The sequence below is a fragment of the Meleagris gallopavo genome, chromosome 21 (genome assembly GCF_000146605.3).
Source record: "Meleagris gallopavo isolate NT-WF06-2002-E0010 breed Aviagen turkey brand Nicholas breeding stock chromosome 21, Turkey_5.1, whole genome shotgun sequence".
NCBI lineage: Eukaryota > Metazoa > Chordata > Aves > Galliformes > Phasianidae > Meleagris > Meleagris gallopavo.
In genome coordinates this window covers 6,999,409-7,026,082 of record NC_015031.2, presented here as the reverse complement: position 1 = coordinate 7,026,082, position 26,674 = coordinate 6,999,409, and the positions used below count along the sequence as shown (strand labels likewise).

Below are 26,674 nucleotides of genomic sequence, written 5' to 3'. Positions count from 1 at the left end.
CTGTTTTTGAATCACATGCAGAGTATTTTTTATAACAATATTTACCTGTTAATTCTTTTGTTTTCCAGTTCATTTTGGAAGTGGATAACTGCTCAGATTGCAAGAATAACAAGAGGTTAGTGCATAAACATTTCTGTTTTTTTGATTATTTGATTTCCACTTGTGTGTAGATGCATCAAAGTTGAGCAGAGCTGAACGCGTCAGACAGTAATTCACCATCCCACCTGTCTTGGGCTGTGCTCTGAGGTACTCCTTCGTTCTCCATCTCTCATATTCTTTCTTTCCCACTTGCTAACCTCACAGGAAATTATACTAGTCTGCTGGTGGCAGTTGTTACACTCAAGTGGTCTGGAAAGTGTCAGAGCTGCTGGGGACTGTGCAGTGTGAGCATGTAGCTGGAGCAGAGGAGGGAAGAGGGAAGGATGAATGGAGTGAGCCTTTGCCCTACGACAGGACTGTGTTCTTAGTGCTGTTAAAGTCATCCTGCTGGTAACTTGTCCTCAGATGTGAGTGAGCTTAGAAGATTGAAGTCTTCATAAACTTGGGCATTTCAGGTTAGGCATAAAGCAGACCTGCTTTGCTGTCAGGGAGCTGTGTGCTGTCTGCTCCCCAGTTTTCAGTAGGGCAGCTCAGATTCTTGAAAGAATCCTAAGTAACATGGGGTCTTTGGAAAAAATGCAAGAAAGAATGCCTTGCATTTTCCTCTTTTAAGTACCTTTTGCAGCTTTGTAGGTTTTGCAAAGACTAGCAGATTTTGCAGCTGCTTTGAATTCAGAGTTCTTCTCCAAACAGAAAAGTCAATGATTGTAACAGAAGTTACTATTCCCTGAACTCCTGTCTAGGTTCAGCTATTGTGTTCTGGTGTTGTACCATTGCATTTCCAATTGGAAGCAAACCTTGCTTTGCCTTATTTGTTTTGCAATAGGAGATATTAACCTTGAGTTTTGTTTCTGTTCTTTCTTTTGCCCCTTAAAGTGCTGAGAGCTCAATTTGGAAGAGCCATGGAAGAATCTTCCCAGCCTGCTAAACCCCTGGAGATGAACCCTCACTCTCGCTTTATTATCGGTTCTGTGTCAGAGGATAACTCAGAAGATGAGACAAGCTCCTTGGTGAAACTTGACCTGCTAGAGGAGAAAGAGAGGTCTCTGTCCCCTGTTTCTGTCTGCTCGGATTCGCTTTCAGACTTGGGACTTCCTAGTGCTCAAGATGGCCTGGCAAACCATATGAGGTACGGATAAATATCTCAGCTTCAGTCTCTTACCCTATCAATTCCCAAGAAAGTCCGAAGCTACTCCTTGCAAGCTGCATGCTAATTAATCTCACCTTTGTATCTCGGTTCTGGGTTTGGCCTCAAAAGTTTTTGCTGTGCTTTTTGTATGGTTTTTGTTTTGGACAGAGAAAATTCTGATGAAAGAAATGATTGGTAACCTGTGAAGTGGCAGTAAATCAAAGCTTAATGTAGTAGCTACTGCTTGCAGGTCAGGGAGGTGTTGGCCTCATAGCTGGGAGAAGGACTGTTTGATTTGTCCTTTTTGTTGGTGGTACCATTGTCACTTTATGGAGACATCTGAAAACGTGCACAGATTCTGGGTTGGAGCAGAGGGTGACAGTGGTCGTAGTTGAGAGTTGTTCTGGTCAAGCTGATGGATATGGTCAGCCAGCTGGCGATAGAAAACCTTACACAAATGTAAAGGGGATTGCCTTTCCCCTACTGTCAGTTGTAATAATCAGGCAGCTAAAAAAAGGTAAATTTGAAGTGGGAAAAGTTCTAGTCGTGTAACTGTATACATTTGAGGAACAGAAGAAGCTGTATGAATACATAACCTCTAGTGTGAAACAGACAAAAGGAGAGCAAGAAAATCAGGCAGTGTCTGTGTGCAACTTTGAGGACAGTGCCTGGCACGAGAGAACTATAATGCAATAGATGTGCAACCTTGAGCACCTCTGTTGTAACTTGCTTACTTTGGCATTCTGTTTTGAGGGTACTTGACTTTTAGTTAAATTGGAGGGGAATGCCAATTCAAATAAATAAAAAAAAGAAAGTTACAACATTAGGCTGTTTTTCTAAGATAAGGTTAGATGAATTGGAATGGTTTTCCAGGATGGTAGTCTCTTTCATCAAAAGATTTCCAAATAATGTTTGCAGATGGAGAAACTGAGACAAAGACAAGGTAAACCACTTGCTTGCAGTCATGGTGTGACAGTGAATTAATGGAACACTGGCATTCTTGTTTACAGCTTTCTTTTGATAATCACAAAGGTGCAACTCTTTCTGGAGCGTCAGAGACAAATTGAGTGAGGAGTTCTGTGCAGCATTGCTCAAACAAGTCGCAGATCCGAGGGAGAATGTCTTCTTTAGGAGCTGCCAAAAATCTTTCCATTCTCTGGTTAGCCCCGCTGTACCACACAGGAAGGTTTGGTTAGCTAACCACAGAAACAGCCTGTAGTTGAGGTGAGTGAGTGCTGCAGAGAAGTCCTTCTCAGGGAGCAATTATCTCTAAATTAGAGAACTGAGTCAGTACAGAAGGGCTGTGAGTGCACCTGAGTGATCCGTTACCTCTTCACAGAGCGTGGCAGGCAGTGCACATATTGCTCTGATGGCTGGAGAAGAGAGATTACTTCTTGCAGCACAGGAGGCCTGGAAGAGGGTTGGTTGTCAGCTGTAAGGTTGTTCTTCCCTCTGGTGCTCCAGATCACTGAAGTTTAAACATTTTGTTGCTTTGTGGAGGTTATCTGTGAGACTGTGTATCCCGTCCTGTAACACTGAGTGCTGGTGCCTGTGCCTTCTGTGCAGCGGCTGTCCCAGCACTTATCTTGATCTCCCAAGCAAATTTTCACTCCTGGAAGGAGCACCGTGTCAGTGTGGAAATGACATTGCTAACTAGAAATGTTCTTCCTCGGTCATTAGCTCTCACGAGCTGTTGTTTTATAGCAAAGAAATTCATTCAAATAAAAAGCAACATCACGTTGTCACTTCATGCAGCATGGGTGGTGCTTCTCTGCGCTGTTGGCTCCGTACCTGGGACCTCGCAGGCCTTTTGTCTGAGCTGGGAGGTGCTGCTGGGGTCGGGTTGTGGTGCCTGACCGATGGGTCCTGGCCCAGCTGTGGGCAGGCTGAGTGCCAGCTCGTGTTTCTTCATCTGAGCATGCGGAGTGTGTGTGGCTGTGCTGCTCCATCTATCGCCTTATTGATCTGGGTAAGTGTTTGTGCTGTTGCTAAAGCTGGTTTTGCTGTACAATACAGGCTTCACACCACTAGATATCTGTGCAGACCTTTGATTGAGCTAGCTGACTGCTAGAGATGGGATTGAGAAAGCCATGATCTGATAATGAACTTCTAATCAGTGTCTGTTACAGCAGTGTTTAACAAAAGCGTGTGCTGGAAGAGTAGCTGTGCACATGAATGTTCTGTTTCTTTCCTTTCTTGTAGTTGTATTTTATTTAAAGAGTTTTATCAGTGATAAAACTTGTGTAAATTTCTTCCTAGCTCAGTTAATTATGACAGTGAGCTTCCTTAAAGAAAGTGGCTGCATACAGCTAATGCCAACAAAATTTGCTCTTTGTTGCATTTTGCACCTCTGGGTGATAAAACTGGATGTACCGTTTTTCCTTTTTGTTTCTGGGTGTAATTGTGTTGTGTTTGAGTTCGGTGCTCCAGCTGAGGGCAGCAGTCCCATGCACATGGTGCTTTGTGCTGTGCAGGGCTGTTAGTTGTGTTCCTGAGGTGTCAGTGGGAGATAAAGTAACTTCTCTGTGAATGCCACATGGAGGGTATGTTGAGCCAGTTTGTTTTGTTTAATAAATTGTTCTTGGCTGATGCTATATTTAATTCCTAGCTTTAAAGATAGCATCCAGTATCAAATTCTTGTTTAAAATAGAATAAATCCTGCATGCCTTCTGGTATTTATCCATCAGGGCTCTGGTTTCATAAGCGATGAAACGGGTGTAGGAAATCACCTGGCAATCCACTTGCAACAACTGAAGCCACACTTTTAGAGGTATCCCAGCTCGTAGCTCTGGTAGTGCACCCACAGAGATGCTGGCCTTTGTGCTGGGCGTTAATTGGACTTCTTGGAGAACAGTCTCAATAAGATGTTTGCAAAAATGTTTTCCTTTGCACGTGATCAGTTGGAACCCCTGCCAAAACAAAGGGCTTACCTCCATCCCTTTGTTAGCAAAAGTGTCACTGTGTGATGCTGAATCTCCAGGGCAGAGAATAACTTGGATCTCTTGACACCCTGCTGTAACTGTCTTTAAGACCAGACATATGGTGTGATGTGTGCCTGCAGTCATAGGTGGGCCCTGTTGTGCTGCCTGTGAGGCAAAAACTGTCAGTGATAAACTGCACAAAACTCTCCCACCCACCCCCTTAGTTCGGTTGGTACAAAACATGCATTCTTTCTTTTCTGCAGAGGAGATCTGTCCAAAACTTTGTGAAAGGACTTCAGATCTGCTCTCAGCTGCATAATTGTCTTTTACTGCATTTATCTCGGTGGTGGGGCTTCTTCTGGAGAGTGTTAGGCTGTTATTGCAGGAACACATAGAATGTCATGCTTCTCGGGGATGTGAAAGTGAGGGTATTTTGGGGTTTTAGGAACTGCAGTATGGGTTTTGATTGAAATGTGGTGCTAGGAATTGGGTGCCAGAGTTTCAGCAGGAAGGTGTGATGGAGAAATGGGTTCTGAAAGAGAAGTTTGAAGGAGAGGAAAGGGGCTTGTGGCCACAGTACTCAGCAATTCCTCTTATTTTTTATAGAGGAGTCCTAGCAGTGTACTGGTTTGGATTCTGCAGTTTTGGAACTGAATTTCCTGCTTTAGTCTGCATACCTGCCTTGATTGCTGTTTAAAATTGCATCAGTATGAATGTGAAGTTACCTCGCCTTCGTAATTTGTGCTGTATCCTTTGTTTGCTTTCTGAAATTCCTCGTGTCAGGGCTGCGATGAGACTCTTGGTTTTGGTTGATGTATCCAGGCACTGACTTCTGGCAATTTCTGCCTTCAAGCTAACAGTTCTGTCTCTTTAAGGCTGCAGGAAAGACCGTCTTTGAATAAGTCTGGATTGCTGCCTCCCAGCGTCCATTCCTCTGGCCATAGCCTCCCTTTGCTCTGCCTGCAGAGGTCTGCATCGCTTGCTGGCTTACGTGTGTGCTTGTTGCTTCCCTCTGCCTCTCTGTGGAACAGGCTGCAGGGACAGGCCTGGCACTAGGACAGGTTTTGTGGATGCTTCACAAAGTCCTGCCACCCGAACCGGATGCACGCACGCATCGGCATGTCCATATTACAAAATCCCTAACTGATAAGAGCTGCCCTCCTTCCACACCCTGTACAGGCCAAACATGAGGGGAAAAAAAAAGAATAATCTTTTCTCATCTCAGGCCGTGTGTGTGTGTGTGTGTGTGTGTGTGTGTGTGTGTCTGTGTGTCTGTGCTGCAGCCTCCTTACGGCTGCCTTGCACACACGCCAGCTCGTGCATCGCTGCCTTTGGAGCAGAGTGCAGCGTCACCGGCAGCGCTGGGCATGCTGCAGTGCTGGGATCAGTGCGGGCTCCTGGCTGCGATGTGCGTCAGGTACGTGTGCAACCAGCGCGGGTTTGCTCAGAACAGCCGAGAAGCACCCAGGCTTCCCTTTTGTCTGCCTGCAGGCCGAGCCTCCTCCGGGGAAGGGGGGGTGCTTTCCACGTGCTGTTTGCCAGCTGGGCTCCGAATAGTGCTGTGCAGGGAGTGGGCTTTGTGCGAGTGATGGTAAGTGTTGTATCGCAGTGACGCGTCCTCGTTGGCGTGGTTCTGTTGGGATGCCGCGGCCGATCGTCTCCGTTGGTGCTGGAGCAGAAGCACAATGAGTGCTTTTAACCCAGCTGAAGCTGTTCTCTAACGTGAGGCTGTGTGTAGCTGTAGGATTTGTTTCCTTGCAGCTACTGTGGTTGGAAGCTGTTAGGGTTGGGAGCTATGGGCAGGTTTTTTTTGGAGTGTGGGCAAATATTTGGGAAAGAGATTTCACCAAAACTGAAAAATAAATTCCAATTACATTGAATGACAGGATCAAAAACTGAGGAAATTTAATATCATGCAAGAATTTTATTTAGAAAGAGATGGAATGTACCATTTTCTATATGCAATATGTGTCCAGTGAAGTCACTGAATACGTGGTGGGCTTTTACAAGAGAAAGCAGTGCAGATTTTATCAAGCTGAGTCTGATATTTCTTAAGTCTCTGCCCTTGTGATGGCCTTCTGGGATCTGGTGGGTTGATGGGAGCCTCCCAGCAGGGCTGGGTGAGCAGAGCTTGCGCAGCTCAGGGAAGTGGGTGTCCAGATGGGGTTGTGCATACAGGATCTGTGCTGAACTGAGGGGCTGTTGGGATGGACTTGGTGCTGGAAGGCTCAACACAGGGGACTTTTTCTTACGTGCTTCTGTCCTAAAATGAATTAAATGAGGAATTTCTGCCACTCTTGGATGGTCTGAACGTTTCTTCAAAGAGGGAGGAAGCTGGCATGTGAGAGAGGCTTTCAGTAACTAGGCAGATGTGTAATGCACTCAAACACAACCTCTGCTTTTTATCTGGGAATTAATAAAGTGTCAAGCTGGAAGAGATCCCAGGAGTTATCTGGGCTGTGTGTTTGCCCCAGGGTCTGGTCATCTGGACGCTGAGCTGGTCCTGATCAGGGACTGTGTGAACCTGGTGCGAAGCCTTGTTCCCAGCAGCAGCCTGTGCTGTCCTTCTGCCCACTGCTGGTATTTGCAGTCCTGTTTGAAAGGTTTGCTAACATGTTATAATTAAAGTTCATTACTTCTCGTTCTCAGGAATCTTGTCCTCTTCCTGTGTTTAAAGACTGTTACTGGGCATCCTCACCAGGCCCATCCAATGCTGGCAGCCCCTTCACTTCCTGGGCTGTGTTCATCAGACCCGCAGCCATTTTCATCTGCTCTTCTCTGGATGCTTTACACCTTTCTTTAGGGACTGTGCCCCAGGCTGTTCCCCGTGCAGAGGAGAACAGGGCCATCTTATCATGTCTTCCATCTGACACTCCTCTTGGCTTACTCCAGCACAACCAGTGTTATACAACAGCAGGATGCTGATGCAAGTCCCCTCTGACCTGCAGGGCTGGGTCTTCTCTTCTCTTCTGCAGCCATCCACGTGGGGGAGGGTTGTGTGGCTTTTGTGCTGCACGTCGTTGTCAGGAGCTTAAATCCTTGACCTGCCTGGCTTTGGGGTTTTTGTTTGGTTATTCAGTTTTCCCTCACTATCACCTGTCTGCTGCCTGGCTTGGATTTATTTCTTGTGACGTTCTTCACCACCGCCACAGCATGTCGCTGTGCTGCTTTGCCCTCCTGCTGACAATGCCTGCAGGAATTGGATCTGCACAGAATTGTTTGCCTGGGCTTTATCAGACACGTGGCTGTCGGTCATTGCTCGCACTGCCTGGCTATTCTTAGGTCCCTTTTTCCCGCAGTGACCTCACCTTGCTGCCCAGGGCTCAGCATTGCCTGTCTTCATGATGTGTCTATTTTCTCTGGGTATTTGCTCTTTTTTTTCCTCTTTAAATTATTATTATTGAGTGATTCCTTCCTGGATAATTGCATAGCTTTTGCTCAGGCTCTTGGAAAGTGTGTGCCTCAAAGAAGGGCTGTGCTGCCTGGGTATGGCCCTGTGCTAGGGCAGAACCCAATGTCACGAAATTTCTAAGTGTAACCCAGTTGCTGTGTTGAGTTCCAGTCCAAATCTGCAGTTTGTTCCTGCACGTGCTCGGTGCTGAGCAAACATCCATCCTCCCTGCAGGGCTGTTACAAGCCCCGCAGGACCACAGCACCTTTGTTTTGGGGGTGTTTATTCCTGTAGTGCTTGGAGCAAGCTCGTCTCTCTTTAATGGGTGGAGAAACTGAGATGCTGAAATCCTGGCTGACCTGTCCCAGCTTCAGGCTGGCGCCCGTGTGCTCTGCTGCCAGCATCACCTCTGGGCTGCTTTCCTTGTCACCTCCCCGCCCTCTGTGCACACCTGATACAAAATTCTGCTTGCTGAATGAATTCTCTAGCTGATGGGCACTGCAGCCGGCCTCTAACAGCTGCCTGTGTGGCAGCAGGAGCCGTGCTGGCTGCTGGGGGCTCGGGGCAGGCAGAGAGCCAGCTGTGCAGCCGCTTCCCTGCGGGATCCTCGTCTCGTGGGGCTCCGGCACACAGCACAGAGCTGTGCACAGCTCCTTACGTAACTGGGGGTTCCTCTGTCTGCGATCAGCTGCTTTCCCCCTGCGCAGCAGAGAGGCTGCTCCACTCGCTGTGTGTGCTGCGTCACAGGAAGAAAGAGTGACAGAGGGCTGGTAGAAGGCAGGGGACAAAGGTTAAAAGACTGAAGCAATCCGGGAAGTGCGGCTGCCTCAAGGAGAGCCATAGGAGCACGGGAGGCTCTTCGCTGCTCTGCGCTGCTGGGTTTTGAGCTGCAGTATTGGAAAAACCAAAATAGCAGCACTTGCAATCTGTTAATTCCTTCACAGACAGCATGGAGGAGCCTGCAGATCAGAGTCAGGAAATGATCTATCACATGCTGCAGAGGTAAGAGTTTCAGCTATGATTGTCTCCTCAGAGCAGCGCCTGTCTTGGCTGAGGCAGTCGGGCACTGTGCTGGAAATTCAAACTGATATTTTCCCGTGTCAGTTTTATCCCTCTGAAGCCATTCTGAATTACTGTGAGGTATTTGTGTGTGCAGTCTGTAAGAAAGGCACTGGTCTGCATTTTAGGTGCGGAATCTGTTTATGAAGTGTGACATTCTGCACAACCATTAACCTCTGTAAACCGAAGGACTGATGAGCTTTTTGGAAGCTCCTACCTGAGAAGGCAATGCACGTGTGACCTGGAGAACAGCAGAGATGACTGTTACCAATTTGCCTTTCGTTCTGTTTTGTTTAGGGCTCGGTGTTCTTCCTTCATTGCTGCCCAGCTTCTCCCTCACGTTACGGTGCGAAAAGAAGAAAATCTTTCCTGCTTTGGCTGTGATGGGCAGCCTGTGATTGCTAGTGAATAAAACTTGATGTTCTTGGTATACTTCCCATCACAGAGTAAAATGAACTATACTTGTTTATAAACAAGTGTTTGCAATTGATTCTGAATGATGGAAAATCTGGTTATCTTGTCATTTTCACTGTAGTAGTATCTTCATTTGTGTGGTAATTTGAACTTGGTGAGTTGGTCCATGGTCTGCATTCATCCATGTTCACAGCTTCTGACCCCCAAATTTTGGTCTCTCTTTGGTTGGGACCACTTGCAGTCAGCCTTCAGTGAACAAACCTGTCTCATTTATTTCTTGCTGTACTCCTTCCTTGCCAAGCCGTAGATTCTGATCTTCTTTAAAGACAAATTTAGGAGAAGTCGAATCTTGCCTATGCTTCTCCTCTCTTTCTTGCCTGTTGGCTCTCATCCTCAAGTTTGCAGGCTGTGATTATTGCAGTGCAGTCCATGAACTCTCCCCCCATTAGGTACAGTGACACTGCCTATCTCAGGATTGCAGCTTGCTGGAAGAAGGGAAAGTGTTCCTGGGAAGTACCTCTGCACGCTCAGCGTGATCTCCTCCCTTTCTCTGGATATCAGCTGTTGCCTCTGAGACAGATTGCTGAACTGGGTATACTTTGATCTGACCTGGTACGGACACTTGTAGTTCCCAGCATGTCACTGGGAGTCAGGCTTGTTTATCTTCTTTCTTTCTTAGCACGTGTTAACATCACGCTGTTGCTCTCCCCTCTGTTACCTTTCATTTCTACATCCTTGGCTTCAGGGGTTGCTCCAGTGTCTCTGTTGCTGTGCTTAGAACAGGTTTTCACTTCCCAGTTAAGCTCCAGATTTGCTTTCTTTGCAAGCCTGTAACTTGGAGCTCTCTACCGCCTTGACTGTTGACATGTTCCATGTGTGAGATAAAGATTGATGAGTTGAATTTCAGCTCCAAAGTACTGTGTGAGGTGCCATCGCTGTGCTTTTTTTATTCTGAGCATCCTGGCAGAGTCAGGGCTGTGCAGCAGTGGGCTGGACGTGTGCAGCCAGGCCTGTCCCTGCCGTTGTTTGCCCTTCATGCCCTCCCCAGCAGGTCAGTCGCTTTCTGCCCATCTCTTCCCATCTCCCCATGGAGTTGTTCATCCTCAGCTGATGAAGGCAGAGGATCCTGAGCCAACTCCAGCTGAACATGCGGCCCCCAGGACCTGGCCTTACTGCTGGGCGCATCCTTGGGAAGTGGTTGAAGTAACAGGCACAGGGCTGGCGGAGCCTCTCGTTTACACCTGAAGTGTATTTGCTGTGGGTCTCTAATAGGATTTTCTCATGGAATCTGACTTAGTACATTGTTTTACCAAAGCTAGAAAACTTCGTCATTTGTCAGCTCTCCTGGAAGACTGGGGAGCAGCATGGAGTGTGGTTTAACACAGCTGTTCTGTGACGGGCAGTGATGTGCAGTGAACACATTTTCACCTGCTCATGTATTGGCATGACTCGAATTTCCCCAGATGGGCTGACACGTGCTGAGATATAACTGCAGTTAACTGCAAAACAAGGTCATGCTTGTAAAGCTGCAGATGGGAAGTGGGGAATGTTCTGCTTGTCTTGGGGAATGTGATGAAGGGGACAGGTAGAAATCACCGTCATACTCTGCTCTGTGTTCATCTGCACTGCAGTGTTGCTTTTTCTCTGTCCCCCTCAAATTCCCTTAGGCCCAGCATGTCTGGTTTGCACCTCGTAAAGCAAGGCCGGGACAGGAAGAAAGTTGACGTGCAGCGGGATTTCACTGTGGCTTCTCCTGCAGAATTTGTTACTCGTTTCGGAGGGAACAGAGTTATTGAAAAGGTAAATTGCTGACCTTCTGGGTTTTGGCATATTGCATTCTTGTTCCCTTCTCTAGAGCTAGGACTTCTCTTTATTCAATACTGCATATTGCAGATATCAAAATACTGAAATTCCTGAACTTACAAGTTGTATTTCTGCCTGTAGTCATTCTGTTTTAACTTTAAATGTGGTAAATTGTTTTAGTTTAATGTGACAGAAAAAAAATCTGAATGAGCCTCTGCAGATAGAGGATTTACAGACAGATACAACAAATGCAGACTGGACAAAGCACTGAGAATTCTATTTCAAAATACATAAACACATAAATGATGAGGTCTCTTCCATTCAGGTAACAAAAGTTTTAGCAACTCATTATGCCAGTTCTGAAGTGCCCCTCTGTTCTTTAATCCCAGCAGAGCATAAGACATTAATATCTTCATGGTCAAGCAAGAGCTGATTCCTTATTGAGCTGAAAGCCAACTAAGGAAACTGAACAACAAAAGAGGGGTTGAAAGAACCTGTGGAACCTGTTGAAAGAACCATTATTCCTCAGCGTTTTGTGCTATTTAGACTTTTGTCTCATCCCTGCATCTCACATATGTAGGTCCTGATAGCCAACAATGGGATTGCAGCAGTGAAATGCATGAGGTCGATCCGGCGCTGGTCCTATGAGATGTTCCGAAACGAGCGGGCGATCAGATTTGTTGTCATGGTGACTCCTGAGGACCTGAAAGCAAACGCAGGTGAGTGAAGGTGCACAGACCTCTGTGCCCAGGGGGATGCAAGGGGCTGAATGGACATCCACTGCATCGTGCACTGTTCTGACCAGGAACAGACTGAGCGCTTTGAGTAATTTTGGAATGAATTTTTATTAAGTGCTTTAGAGACATTAAGTTTAATTTTTCCAGTAGTTATTTTATTGTGTAGGAAATGCTGTTGGATAATTGTAATTAACTTCTAGGATTGTTGAGATAGCAGTGTGGATATGGATGTTCAGATTTGGTTATGCCGTAGGTTTGGGAAGTTTTAGACCTAAGTACCATTTAGACCTACGTACCATTTACCAGGTCTGTGATCTAAATGTGACTTTGTTGCATTTGCAGAGTACATTAAAATGGCAGATCACTACGTGCCAGTTCCAGGAGGACCAAACAACAACAACTATGCAAATGTGGAACTCATTCTTGATATTGCTAAGCGCATTCCAGTGCAGGTGAGAAATGCCACAGTTTTCAAACCATGAGGTAGCACTAAGGAATCTCTTCTCCTCAAATAATGAGTTGTATCTGGGAGAAAAGACAGGTTAAAGAAATGGAACTGACAAACCTATATTAGCGCTAAGGACAGTGAATATTAGAATGCAGTCAGTTTCCCCGTGTGAATATCTGCAGGAGACAGAAGGTTCCCTTCACCCTTTCACTTCCCTACACTTAGCTGCTCTTCAGCAGCTTCCTTCAGCAGCCTTCTTGGTCTTGTCTGCCAGATGCAATACTCTGGCCCTTTAAAGTAAGCCTGAGTGTACTTCATAACATCCACTGGCTTGGATGTTATGAGGCTGTTTTCTGTTCAGTGGAGAAAAGAAAGATTTGGAAGCATCTGCATGCTTTGTATTTCTGCTCATGTGCCTGTTTTGTTATAACAGAGTGAATTATGTTGTGTTCTTCTGCAGGCTGTATGGGCTGGCTGGGGCCATGCCTCTGAGAACCCAAAACTACCAGAACTTCTCCACAAAAATGGGATTGCTTTCATGGGTGAGCAGATGTACTTCTGACCAGATGTCTGATGAGGTTCTGGTCCTTATTTTAAGATGGGTGGGTTTAATGAGAGAAAATCCTGAGCCTGAAAGAGAGCCATGAGGTATAGTTTGCAAGTGCAAGATTGATGATATGTTCTTTATTTTGGGGCAGTTGTATTCTGACTTCTAGCAGATCTGTAATAACCTGAGCCATAGCTGTGGAAATACTCTGAACCTTTGAAAAGGCATGAATTTTAAATCTGCATTTTAATTCCAGCTTAAATCTCTTGCCAATCGTGTGCTATAGTCCCATGTAAGCCATGTTTCTAGGAAAATCAGGGCACTGAATTACTATTCCAATAGCATGTGATGTGCACACCTAATACCAGTCACCAGCACCTGCCATCTCTCTGAGAGCTGGCACAGCTTGAAGAGAAACATGTGGAGAGAGAGTGGAGCCTGCAAGCTGAGTGTTCCAAGGCTTCTGTAACAAGCTGTTGTGATTTGTCTGTGGTTGCATTGCTGTAGTTACAATTGCCTTTTCTTCTTTCTTGGTCAAAGGTGCTCCAGTCTGCTTTTAAATTCCTGGCTGACACTGTTAATGCTTTTGGCTTTGATTTGGAAATATTGATTTATACCAGCTGGGTTGTGGCTTGCCTCAGGCTTGCTGAGAGCTTTTATTTATTCCATGTACATGGGATCCAAATCAAGCCTGTAGGCGTTTCCCTAGAGTTTGATACCACTTGTGACTCTTCCATGCGTTGCCTTTGCTCTTTGCAGGTCCTCCAAGCCAAGCAATGTGGGCTTTAGGAGATAAAATTGCATCGTCAATAGTGGCTCAGACTGCTGGCATCCCAACTCTTCCTTGGAGTGGCAGTGGTAAGAAGGAAATTCCCCAGCGTATAAAGACCATTTTAATCCGCTTTCCTTCAACGTGTCTAATCTTTAATAAGTATCTATGGGTAAAAAGGTCAGTTGTATGTGTTCCATCTGCTAATGGATTCAAACTTGTATTATCCAAGGCTTAGACAAAGTGACTATGGCATTTGTGGATATGTCAGGCAAAATGTACGTGTTCCTTACCATGCTGTCAGTCTGACAGTGCAGCTGTAGTATCTGGTATTTCTGCAGCCTTTACTTCTCTAGCATCTATCCGGTAATTCTGGAGCACACAGCCAATACTCTGCTTCTGTGAAAGCTCTGTTTCTCAGAATTACACAGGGTAAGTGGAGGGCATAACTGTTGTTAGTTTTCCAATTAAAAATCTTTGCTCCCCAGACAACAGTAATAATCTGTGTTCAGCATGCTCTGTACGTGCTTCCAGACTGGTTCCTCAAGGAACTGTTACAGCCCTTTGTTTCATCAGTGTCTGATGTGTGAGTTCTCACTGAGCCTTGCACAGAACAGGCTAGAAGGCCGTGCTTATGTTTCAGGTCTTCGAGTAGATTGGCAAGAGAATGATCTTCAGAAGCGCATCCTGAATGTTCCTCAGGAGCTGTATGAAAAGGGCTATGTGAAGGATGCAGACGACGGCCTGCGGGTAGGTGGCTGGTAGTTCAGAGCTGTTTGGAGCCTGCTGCATGCATGCCTGGAGGTTGCCTAGAGGATTAATTTATTTCTAATGGGAGAGCAGACTAGGACTGGACTGAGTCTTGGAAACTTGAAAGCAGTCTTTCACAAACTATCTTTGGGCCCAGCCTGCACAATTAGTGGGATTAGGAGAAAGAAACAAGAGCACTGCAGTGGCAGCAACTGTTCCCTTGTTTTTCCAACTATAGGAATCCTGCTGAAATAGCATATGTGGTTTCTGTCTTGTTCACATCTAGTTTGCTAAACAGAGTCAAAAGATGTGGGGACTTGGACACGAATCACTCATAAATAAAGATCTTTTCAACTTATTTCTGATAACTTGTTATGCTTACCCATGTTTTTCACATCTTGATCAGGCTGCTGAGGAAGTTGGCTACCCTGTCATGATCAAGGCCTCTGAAGGAGGAGGAGGGAAAGGAATTAGGAAAGTTAATAATGCAGATGACTTCCCCAACCTATTTAGACAGGTAACTTTTCCATTGATTTATGCTGTCTTGTTCTAGATGTTTGGGTTGGGTGATTCTGAGAGCACTATGTGGGAGATGTTGAGGAAATGAAGAAGCCGCTATTGTGAGCCTTGTTTAACTTATGGATTATTTAGGAAAGCTGAGGTGGTTTTAACCTCACTGTAATTAAATGTAAGTGAGCACGGGTTGTTTTTAGTCATAAGTGACCTGAGTAAATATTCAGGGTATTTGTTACTCAGGAAATGAACTGGGGATGATTGTGATTAAGGCGGTTGTTTACAAGAAATAATTTATCCATTTATATGGTGTCTCTGCGATAGGTTCAGGCTGAAGTCCCAGGCTCTCCGATCTTTGTAATGAGGCTGGCCAAACAGTCCCGCCACTTGGAGGTGCAGATCCTGGCAGACCAGTATGGCAATGCCATCTCTCTCTTTGGTCGGGATTGCTCCGTGCAACGCAGGCACCAGAAGATTATTGAAGAAGCACCTGCTTCTATTGCAACTTCAGTGGTGTTTGAGCACATGGAACAGGTGAGAGTGGCTCTGCAAGTTCTCTTTTTCATGTGAGACTCTGGGAAGAGACGGGATTTTTTTTATTTGTCATTAGCAATAATTTTGCATTGTTCAGTCTGTTAAAAGAGCAGCGTAAGGTAATGTGTTATGAACTGCTTTGTGTGCAACCACTGACATTTCCAAAACTGAGTCCGCCATTGCTGAGCTCCACTGAAAATGCCTGCACCTCAAAAATGAGAAAGATGTGTTTTAAATGTGTAATGTCACATTAAGAGGGAGCAGTAGGAGTTGTATGAATTTTCTAATGCTGGCTGTTAAAAATACTCACTTCAACTCTGCCTTCTGTGAACAGTATAAACAAAATAACCTGGGAACCAAAACCCTAGTGCCGTGTGCTTTGCTTTGAGCAGCTTTTGGGCATGTTAGAAAATGTTGGATGTTTTAGAATGCCGTCAAAAAAATTCTGAAGTGGGTAGGGTGGGTGAACAGGGCATAGAAGATTGAATGTGGGGCATGGAAAACAAATACTCTTCTTTCCTGCATCCTAGTGTGCAGTGAAGCTTGCAAAAATGGTGGGGTATGTGAGTGCAGGCACTGTGGAATACCTCTACAGCCAGGATGGCAGCTTCTACTTTCTGGAGTTGAATCCCCGTCTGCAAGTGGAGCACCCCTGCACCGAGATGGTAGCTGATGTTAATCTTCCTGCAGCACAGCTCCAGGTGAGTCAGGACCCAATTCCTGCACTTCTGGAGGGTTTCAGAAGTACTCCAGTTGTGGTATGGTGAAGAAAGCTGAGCGTGAAAAACCTGTTCTGCTGAAGCCCTAGTGAAATTAAGGGGCTGGACTCTTCCTGAGTCACTGCCAGGTTTCTGTGTTAAATCTGGATCACATACTAATGTCTAGCAGATGACTAGATCTTAATACTTAGAGAGGAGAGAGTGTAAGGCAACTATCAGCACTACCAAATATGGCCTATGTCCTCACGAGGAGATTTGACTCCTCCACTTCTCTTTCCCAACCAAAATCACCTAATTAATAGAGCAACTTTGTTACTTTCCCAGTTTGGGATTTATCTTCTGTGGCTGGAGCAAGCTTCTGTGTTCCAAAATATTCTTCCCCTTCTGTTCTGATTTGGAAAGCAAAGAGAAGTAATTTTCTAGTTGTTCCTTCTGAAATTTTTAGAGAAACCTTAGTTATAAAAAAAAATGTGAAGCAGTAGAATAATAAAATATATAGGTAGGAAAACTGGCTTAAGTGAGGTTGAAACTCTGTCTTAACAGACTTTAGACATGAGTAGTTCAACTTCAAGCCCTGAAATTATTTTGTCAAATGAATTGGCTTCTGAGGCTAGCAGAGCAATCAAATGCTGTGCCAGTTTGGAGCAGTGCGTTGCCCAGTCCACTGCCTCCAAGAGATAACAGTATTCCCAGAGTTGCTAATGACAAAGGGAGTGAAAAAAGAACAGACGATTGGATTTTTCATCTTTCAGCAAGTTCAGCAGTTGTTTGAAGCTCAGGAAAGTGACTTTGGTCTTTTTAATTTTGATTAGCAGTTCTTGACTTCCAGGGAAATTGTTTCCACCTCTCCAAGTCCCTCACTAATAGCAGATGCTTCCTTTTCTTGGCTGAGGTCCCTGCTCTTCAAGTCTTTCTACAAAATAGGATTTGTGCCTAATAATTAGGCACTGGAATAGATGTGGCAAAGCAACCAAGAATTTGTCTTGATTTATTACTTTTTCAAGGGGAAATCATCACAGTGAGTGACACTTATGGCTTATATGAACCAGTAGGTTTTTTTGTCGTTGACCAGAACAGCTGGGAATTCGGTCCGTAAGGCTCCAGTCAGCAGCAGTTCTGTAGGTTACTCTCTCTGCATTTTATTGTTACAGAATTCCTCAGAGGTTCCGTACAATTGGTTAGGGGTCATCTGGCACCTCAGTATGTTTTTATCAGGCTTAATTCAGGCCCATCCTTGGCTGACCTAGCAGTGACCAACCTTCTTTGAAGTCTTTTAGTCAATGGAAAATATTTGTTGGAAGTTGTACGGTGGATGTTACGCTGAGTTCAGCTGTCTTGAGAAATCTAAATGTAACAAGACATGTCAGTGGAGAGGGTTCACTTAGGAAAATAGGAGTATGTGTTTGGTGTATGAGAACTGCAGCATTAGCTTCTGCAGAGAATTGGTGGAGTTAATTCCTTAAGGAAAAGAGATGCTCTGTGAAGGTAGCAACGTGCTTATTAATGGCAAATTCTGTTTTTCTTCCTTAGATTGCCATGGGGATTCCACTGCACCGGATCAAGGATATCCGAGTGATGTATGGTGTTTCCCCATGGGGAGATGGATCTATTGATTTTGAGAATTCAGCCCATGTCCCCTGTCCACGTGGCCATGTTATTGCTGCACGTATCACCAGTGAGAATCCTGATGAGGTGAGTGTTTTAAATTCTGTAGTTCCTTATCGTGCTATGATAACCTCAGCAAGTTCAATCTCTGCTGCTGTTCCTGGAAGCTTTGGCAGCACCTTTAAAAGATTCTTCCCTTATCTTACTTAGTTGGTGTTCTGCACACTGTAGCTAGGCGCTCGAAGAATGTGGACTGACACAGGTGCACTGTGCAGTATCTTCACCTTCATCTCCTCAACTTCCCAGAGTATAACAGATTTTATCTGTGCCTTAAGATTATAAATCCTCTTTATTGTGACTTGGTTGTCCCCCAGGCACATTGTCATTATTAGCTGCCAAGGTGCTACTGACCTCACAAAAGCTAAGGTCTTCAGTTCCCTGTAGTTTCTGAACTACAGCAGTTCCTGTGTTTCTGTGTTCTATAGACCTTTGCTGTTGCTTTGGCAGTGAGCAGGCTCAGCTTAGCTGTGTATGCATCATGTTGCAGAGCAAAATGGTGCTCTTTACAATTCTGATTATTTCCCTAATTCTGGCTTATTTACGTTCTTTAGGATGTATAGCAATGTCTGTCTGTTTTTACAGGGATTTAAGCCCAGTTCTGGTACAGTCCAGGAACTGAATTTCCGCAGCAATAAGAACGTCTGGGGCTATTTCAGTGTTGCTGCTGCAGGAGGGCTTCATGAATTTGCTGATTCTCAGTTTGGTCACTGCTTCTCGTGGGGAGAGAATCGTGAAGAAGCCATCTCGTAAGTAATCCGAAAAGTGGTAGAACCTTGGAAATTGCTTATTTTGTTCCTCTTTATTTCAGAGTGCCATGGATGAAACTAAACTCTTTAGTTCTGGTATTTTTGAGAGAAGTTTCCTCCTCAGCTTCCACATCATGGTCAGGCTCCTGATCTTGTCTTGCTTTGCTATTCCACTGCTTTGCACCTACATTTCTCACTTTTTGATTACTTCTCTTCAGTTTATTTCCCTTCTGTTTCATTCTGCCTTCTATGCCTGCTGCTGGGGTAAGATACTATTGTATTAAGTCCTTTGAAAGCATTCAGGTGAAAAGCTTTTAACAGGAAGAGTGTTGGTAACTTGGCTATGCCAATGCCCTATAAATAACTGAGCGTTCTTATGTGATGTGGGACATAAAAAGCTTATCATAAGACAGGACTGTCTGACCTGCCATCCATGCTAAACCTCAGACTAGTTTTTTCCAGGCAACTCACAGGGAACTGTTTAGAGTTACTGGGTTGCACTGTTAATATGGGATAGATAATAGGTTTTCTCTTCTCTTTCAGAAACATGGTGGTGGCTTTGAAGGAGCTGTCCATCCGAGGGGATTTCCGAACCACTGTTGAATACTTGATAAAACTGTTGGAAACAGAAAGCTTCCAGCAGAACCGCATTGACACTGGCTGGTTGGATCGGCTTATTGCTGAGAAAGTGCAGGTGCAGCTGTTTGCTTTACAGGACTGTTTGGAGAGAGGAAGAGGAAGAGGGAAGGGTGAGGTGGAGAGAGAGAAAAGGAGAGAGTAGGGAAACTTGGTATGTTCTGTTTGCAAGAAGATGAGTATTTGGGAGTACTTAATTTCCACTTAACACGTTGCAAATAAAGATTTTCACTGGGCTTGATTCTTATTTGTATCAAAATTCCAGGTCACCATCTTGTCATGGAAAAGTGGTCTTAGGGTTGACCATAATGGCATCTTAGTGTACATGAGAATTAAGGCTAGTATTTTACTATAGTGCTTGAAATGGATGCTGATGGAAAGGCTTGAATAGATTGAGTCTCAGGATTTGATTCAGAAAGAACAAAGATCAGGTGGTTTTCTCTATAGAGGTGATTACTTTTATATAGTATTTGGATATATGGTACAGCAGCTTAATTTTAGTGGAAGATTGGCCTTAAGCCAAAAATAGAGTTGAACCATTGGTTCTACAAGTGGATGTCTAGAACAGAGTGATGCTAAAGAAGATGTAACTGTATTATGCACCCTTTCTTTCTAGGCTGAAAGGCCTGACACCATGCTAGGAGTGGTCTGTGGAGCTCTTCACGTGGCTGATGTGAGCTTTCGAAACAGCGTCTCAAACTTCCTGCACTCTCTAGAAAGGTAAAATTGCTTCTCTGGTAGATAGTAATTATTTTTGACTTGAAGTTTTGTTCAAATACAGTGCAATCCAGAAATGCATGGAGCTTGTTATTTGTTGTCTGTTCTCTAATCCCAAGAAGCTGTTATCTACTGGCCTAAGAAAACTGGCCTGCTCTGTCTCTGTTAGTGTTTTTAAATCCTTGCATGCTTCTTTGAATCTTCTTGGGTCCCTAGTAGTCATTTGGTGGTTTCTGGAAGGCAAATTTTGCTTTTTACTTCTCTTTCAAGGGGACAAGTCCTGCCTGCTCACACTTTGCTAAACACTGTGGATGTGGAACTCATCTATGAAGGACGGAAATATGTGTTGAAGGTATGTTGTGCAGCATAGGAAACTATCCTCATGCCACTGTTAGCTGGAAATGTCTGTGTGCTGCTCTGGCTTAATCTTTGTAATTGTTGGAATTAAATCTATGTAAAATATATATGCTCTGCTTTAGTGGGATTAGGAAATCATGATCAAGATGATTATCTGTCACATCTTTTTATTGGAATATCTCTGTGCATCTCTGTAAACATGTTAATTTTTCAGAATCAAGAGCCCCCTCTGCATGTGCTAAGAGTATTAGACCAGAATTTTATACGAGACACCCACTGCCTTTTGGTTGTCTGAAACTTTCAGTTGATGCTTCTGAATATTTAGATACACTGTGTTGGGTGTTTTGCTCTGGTTTTTATCAGCATGGTAGAATTCATAGCAATTTTTCTCTTTAGCATTGTTTTTTCTTTGCTATGAGCAAAAACAAACAAACAAACGAAAAAACCCAAACAAATTAGCGTTAGTAATACTGTTTAAAGGTTGCAAAAGCAAGCATACAAGTTCTTTTCATGTTTTTTTTTTTTCCCAAGATGAGAACAAACATCTCTGTTCCACTTCTTTATTTGCCACCGTTGCAACACTTGGAAATCTGTGTGTTTTGTGGCAACCAAAGCAGTGTCAGTGCTGTGTCTCTCTCATGTGCTACCTCCTGTTCTTGTGGATCTGCAGGTGACCCGACAGTCTCCCAATTCCTACGTGGTCATCATGAACAGCTCTTGTGTGGAAGTTGATGTGCACCGACTGAGCGACGGAGGGCTGCTCCTATCTTACGATGGTAGCAGCTATACCACATACATGAAAGAAGAAGTGGACAGGTAACAACTTATAAAGATTATTGTGTAACATCTGTGTGTCAGATTAGGTGTACTTCTAGCCTTATGCTTCCTGATGAACAGCTGGAAATGGAACTCTCTCCTAGGGAGGGATTCCCAGATGTGTTATTATTGATGAGTTTGAAGGGAGAAGTTGCTTTCATCTGAAACGTGTGTCTGGGATGCGTTCAGACCTTTCCTGTATAAGTGCACCAATAGGGAGTCCATGTTCTCCTGCCCTTTTGGATTGTGTGTGGTCACTTATAAGAGCCCAGTACTCTGACCATCCAGATAGCTGAACTGATTTGCAGGTTGTTTAGGTGGGCTCAGATTCCCATTTCCCAAAGCTTCATGGTTTGTGATTTAAAATATTTGCTGGCTCAGATGCTTGTACACTGAATTAACTTTTCCAAAGGAGACTGGAGTGGCATTGGTATCCTTTCAGAATGCTTTTTAATTCTGCTGTCAGAACACAGTGATACCATAAGCTAACCACAATACATGAATGGTAAACTTGTGTTCAGGTGCAGACTGAAATCTCTACAACTTCCTGAAAGGAGTTGCAGTGAGGTGGATGCCAGTCTTTTTACTCAGGTGACAATGATAGGGCTTGAGCCAACAGCCTCGAGTTGTGCCAGGGGAGGTTTAGATTGGATACCAGAAAGAATTTATTCACAGGAGAGGTAGTTAGGTGTGGTAACAGATTGCCCAGGGAAGCAGTAGCATTCTGCTACCTGAGAGCATTTAAGAGACGTGGACACGGTATGTAGGGCTTGATTTAGTAGTGGACTTGTCTTGATAGGTGGATGGTTGGACTTGATGGTGTTGAAGGTCTTCTGCAACCTAAATGGTTCAGTGATTCTGTTCTACCTGTTATTTCCTAGGTATCGCATCACTATAGGTAACAAGACTTGTGTGTTTGAAAAGGAAAATGATCCTTCCATTCTGCGCTCGCCTTCGGCTGGGAAGCTTATCCAGTATGTGGTGGAGGATGGGGGACACGTGTTTGCAGGCCAATGCTTTGCAGAAATAGAGGTAAAAGTCTCAACAGCTGCTGAAGCTGTCCAGGCGGAAGCTGGGGAGAAAAAAAAGTTGAATGTTCTTGGACTGGAAAATGAGAATGAGCAGTAATTCATAGCATTTCCTTTCTAAATTTTATCTGTGTTTTAATTTGGGCTAATTCAGGAATCAGCAAATGGAATAATTTGGTGGGGGATAAATTTTTAACAGCTGAAATCTGAGCATTAATGACTTCACTAAGTCATAAGTAAAATTTCTCATCAGTGAGACCACAGTTACTATCTTGCCATGGTGCCAAAGCAGAGTGTACCAGGTCTTCTAACTACAGAGAAGGCTTTCCTTTTGTAAACCACTACTTAGCTCTTAAGGAGACTCAGAAGAGCTGTGCAGTAGTATTAAGTAACAAGTTAAGACTTCTCTGATCACCTGATCATTTATCAGATTGATCAGACAAATTAAGCTGAAAATAAGTGTCACTCCTGCCTTCTCCCTTGGAGGTTACTTAATGCTTAGAGAGGAGGAGGATGAAGAACAATTGCTGCATCACAGTGAGGAAAGCATGAAAGGTCGAGTAGGAGTGCATGGCTCCAAACAGATATAAAGGAAGGGAGGGTGTGTTGGCAGAGAGGCAATTAAACTAGTTGGGAAGATTGTGTAGGAGAAGAATATCAAGCCAGAGATCTGGATACTTTCATGTAAATGCTTTTATGCTGCAACAGAGCCATGGCTAAAGAGACATCACCTACTCAATTCCTGTTTTCCCAGTTGTGGTATATGCTGCAGCAGTAGTAAAACTAGACTGCCTTTCCCTAAACCTAACGCTTCTGCTCTAAAGGCAAGAGCTTCTGTGGCTAGACTATGGGAGCATCTCTATTTGTGAATAGCAGACTGAGATTTGTGACCTCTAGAAGGTAATCCTAATTTCCTCTGCTAAGCACAAGTATCTTACTGTAGCTTTTCAGAGCGGCTCTTGCATTTCAAGCAATGAGAGTGCAGCAGCTGCAATAATCTGTATCTGTTTTGTTCCTTGTGTTGAATGTAGGACCTTCTTAAGTACCCATTGGTCCAAGCAGCTTCCTGCTGCACTGGTTTGTGTCCTGGTAATTTGTTCTACTATTTACTGAAGTTGAAATTTCATTCACATTGTATGTGCTTTTAGACCTTTGAGAAAGACTGAATGCAAAAGGTGCTCATGCAGGTTAGTTTGTCTGTGGTAGGCTATTGGCTGCTAGTTCACAAAATTAGAACCATTTGTGGACTACTGAAGCTGAGTGTGTAACCTGTATTCCTTGCTACAGGTGATGAAAATGGTGATGACACTAACAGCAGGAGAATCAGGCTGCATCCATTATGTCAAACGCCCTGGGGCAGTGTTGGATCCAGGCTGTGTGATTGCCAAACTCCAGCTGGATGATCCCAGCAGGGTTCAGCAGGTGAGAAGTTGCAGGAAGCACAGATTTTTGTGGTGTTTTTAATAGGGGAGCAGTGCTAAGAGTGCTACAAGATGGTCCTGTGGGCTGAACCAGTTTTAGATTTGTGCACTGCACTGGAAACATCGCAGTACTCTTTGTCTCCTGTTGACTTGGACTCAGATTATTGTGTGGTCCTCTGATTCAGACAAAGCTTTTGTACCATCCTTGTTCTCTTCTAACCTCAAAGCTATTGTGGGTACATGGCTGTATGTGATACTGGAGATTGGCCGGATCTTTCTATCTGCTTTATTTGTCTGTGTGCTTATTTTACTTCTTTTTTTTATCACTTCTTATCTTATTTTACTTCTTTTTGGCCCTCTTCTGGAGGACAGGAATAGATAACCCAACTCCAAGAGTGTGAGGCCCTGCAAATTGTAGCAAATCTGGATCTTCTGTAAGGTGAAAGGCAAACGTGCATTTCTTTAGGCCTTGTAGCCTGGGATGTAGCTGGTGGCAGTGGAAAGGAATTTATTGTTCCTTTAGCAATAGCTAGTAGGAAACTGAGAAGTTGCCATGCAGGGGGTGGGAAGTAATTGTCAGCATCGAACTGTTGGCTTTTCCTCTACTTTTTGTTGAGGTATAAATGAACTGGAACGTATTTTAGACAGAGGCTGCAGGCTTTTTTTGTGGGTGAACATAACCTGGAATTGCTGCAGATCCAGCTCATAACTTCTCTCTCTCTCTCACCATGAGCATTTTCCACTTGGGGAATTCTTCCAGGTTAACTCTGAGCCTCCGGCTGAGGATAACTGGGGGTTGCTACCATGGCTGATGGTAGCAGGATTAGTGACACTGTGGTATTTGCTGTGTTTCCAGGCTGAACTGCACACGGGCACCTTGCCACAGATCCAGAGCACAGCACTTCGAGGCGAGAAACTCCATCGCATCTTCCATTATGTCCTGGATAACCTGGTCAACGTGATGAATGGGTACTGCCTGCCAGAGCCCTACTTTAGCAGCAAGGTACTAATTACTCCTTAGCTCAGAGAGAGAGCAAATGTAAGGCTGGACAGTTGGCACATCACAGCCAGAGGACCAAGACTCAGGGCAGTACCGTGCAGCTAGTGCTGGCTGGCCTTGGTTTTCTTTCTTATGTTTCCTGATAGCCAGTCTCAGCAGAGAGTAACATGGGAGAGTTCCATCTGTGGGACCCAAAAAGAGTGTAAGTTAGGAGCTGAGCTTGAGCTTTACTGCTTGTGCCTGCAGCCTTGTAAACGTGAGCTATCTGCATAGCCAACTGTGGTAGAAATCTGGAGGAAGGAGGAATGAAGGTGAAAGAACCTGAGCAAGCTATTGGTGAAAGGTGGCACTGCAGCTACTCCAGTTCTTGTGTTCAGTCCCTGTACTACCTGTGTGATACAGAGTACTAGAGACCTCACTGAGACCTTTCCATTTCTCCCTTCTTGCTGCTTTTTTTTTCCTTATGTTTGCCTCTATGCTGACTTTGTAGGTGAAGGGCTGGGTTGAGCGACTAATGAAGACACTGAGAGATCCATCTTTGCCTCTGCTGGAACTTCAGGACATCATGACCAGTGTTTCTGGACGGATCCCACCCAATGTGGAGAAGTCCATCAAGAAGGAGATGGCCCAGTATGCCAGCAACATCACATCAGTCCTTTGCCAGTTTCCCAGCCAACAGGTGATCAACCACACTTGTATAAAGGGATCAAATCTGGTTTGTGTTGGCATGAAGAGGGAAAATTCTTTTAAATTAACTGGAGATGGACTTAAAGATGCATTTGAACATAGAATCTTTGTGATGAAAGATAATAATTGTATCACTTAAGCTTATTTGCTGCCTTTTCCTGTGCTGAAGGCTATGTGTTCTCTGCTCACTATAGCTTTGAACAGGCTAGCTTAAGAAGTAGGAAGAATTTAATCATATCAATGGCCTTGTGGGCATTTATTTACTTGCTTTTTGGCTGGTACATGTGCTACACTGCCATTTCTAGTGTCAACCTTAAAAAGGAATGATTGCAACTAAGAAGGCCTGGTCAAGGAGATGTTGGAAGGTGATTTCCTTATTATACAATGTCATGCTTCAATTTCTGTATCGTCGATTGGTCGTTATCTTCCTAGGTTGAGGCTCTGGCCTTTTCTGGAGTCTGCTAAAGCTCTGGTCTGGTTTGTCTGGAAGTTGTTACTAGTTGTCAACCAGATTGTCTCACCTTTGTTCAGGAGCTGTCATGAGACTTATCTATTTCAGATTGCCAATATCTTGGATAGCCATGCAGCCACCTTGAACCGCAAATCAGAGCGTGAGGTCTTTTTCATGAACACACAGAGTATTGTGCAGCTTGTACAGAGGTAAGCTGTTTTCAGGGATGATCCCTAATTACTCCTTTTCCCTTCTTTTTCCTCTCCTTTTTTCCCAGTTTTCCTTTTCTATTTGAAAGACCTGAGCCTGTTTGTCTTAAACCAACCTTGAGCACTGGGTTTGATCTGTTTGTTTCCGCAGGTACCGGAGTGGTATTCGGGGTCACATGAAAGCAGTGGTAATGGATTTGCTCCGTCAGTATCTGAAGGTGGAGACTCAGTTTCAGCATGGTGAGTCTCTGCATATCAAGCGTTTGATTTCTGAAAAAGCCACATTTGATTCCAGCAGCTTGACATTTACCCTCCTCAAGAAAGACAAATTCATGAGGCTGAGCCACTTGGATTTTCTTTCAGAGGTCTCTCAGATTCCTTTTTTTTCTTTTTGGTAGAGGAAAATACCTGCTGTGAAATAACACAGAGGTTTTTTCAGCGTTGGTAAGAGCAAACCTCAAATCCTTAGCTTGACTCACAGTTGAAATAAATGCATTGCATTACTGTGTCCAGGCACAAGGTGGCAATGATGCACTGGCGGATTTTGAGGCTCTAGTTCTCACAGGTAGTTAGATTCAGTTAGATTTTGTTTTACTTTTTTGTCCTGCCTCTATTCCTACAGTAATGTTACTGCAGATTCACTTCCACTTCAGTTTGCTGGTGGTAGAGGATGATGCAAGTCTTTCTTCTGTTCTTATTCTGTTCTTTTGAACTACTCACAGGGGAGGTATTTGGTTTTTGGGCTGTTTTAATAAGAATGGGATGCTTTAAATTTTCTGTTGAGGGCAGATGTGTTGGGAGGAATGCTTTCATCCCAGAGCTGGTTGTGTAGATCATGCAAAACATGAAAAATATATGTGGGGGAAAAAAAATAGGCACACCTAGTCACGTGTGTTCCATGTCAGAGGTTTGGAGGCTGAAAAAATGTGCGTTTATGATTGCAGGTCACTATGACAAGTGTGTCTTTGCCCTTCGGGAAGAGAATAAAAGCGACATGAATGCTGTATTGAATTACATCTTCTCACATGCTCAGGTCACCAAGAAGAACCTGCTTGTCACAATGCTCATTGTAAGTTGTCTGTTTATTCTCTAGAAATTTGCTTCTCCT

The 26,674-nt window shown here is 44.3% G+C and overlaps 1 protein-coding gene across 3 annotated transcripts; it reads left to right on the top strand.

The window, feature by feature from the left end:
- On the top strand, positions 1-26,674 carry LOC100544832 (acetyl-CoA carboxylase). 3 transcript variants are annotated; one of them, XM_031556449.1, is made up of 24 exons: positions 1-115; positions 976-1,228; positions 10,681-10,813; positions 11,397-11,535; positions 11,896-12,005; positions 12,462-12,543; positions 13,308-13,406; positions 13,961-14,067; positions 14,474-14,584; positions 14,905-15,114; positions 15,645-15,815; positions 17,364-17,525; positions 18,081-18,244; positions 18,788-18,938; positions 19,497-19,600; positions 19,868-19,949; positions 20,625-20,770; positions 21,652-21,802; positions 23,086-23,220; positions 24,076-24,222; positions 24,710-24,898; positions 25,466-25,566; positions 25,718-25,806; positions 26,511-26,674. In XM_031556449.1, exons 1-24 carry the CDS (start codon positions 16-18, stop codon positions 26,657-26,659), a joined length of 3,285 nt encoding a protein of 1,094 aa, XP_031412309.1. In that variant the 5' UTR covers positions 1-15; the 3' UTR covers positions 26,660-26,674. The 3 variants fall into 3 exon arrangements, with proteins under 3 accessions (XP_031412309.1, XP_031412310.1, XP_010720314.1); XM_031556450.1 differs by lacking the exon at positions 1-115 and adding an exon at positions 228-246; XM_010722012.2 differs by lacking the exon at positions 1-115 and adding an exon at positions 8,485-8,542 and having other exon boundaries at positions 1,092-1,228.

What these genes read in the sequence shown, in the direction of transcription:
- LOC100544832 (XM_031556449.1), top strand. Translation starts at nt 16, where the DNA reads ATGCAGAGTATTTTTTATAACAATATTTACCTGTTAATTCTTTTGTTT. An exon ending in CCAGTGAGAATCCTGATGAG is followed by an intron (nt 17,526 to 18,080) that starts GTGAGTGTTTTA and finishes CTGTTTTTACAG; the next exon opens with GGATTTAAGCCCAGTTCTGG. An exon ending in TTATTGCTGAGAAAGTGCAG is followed by an intron (nt 18,939 to 19,496) that starts GTGCAGCTGTTT and finishes CTTTCTTTCTAG; the next exon opens with GCTGAAAGGCCTGACACCAT.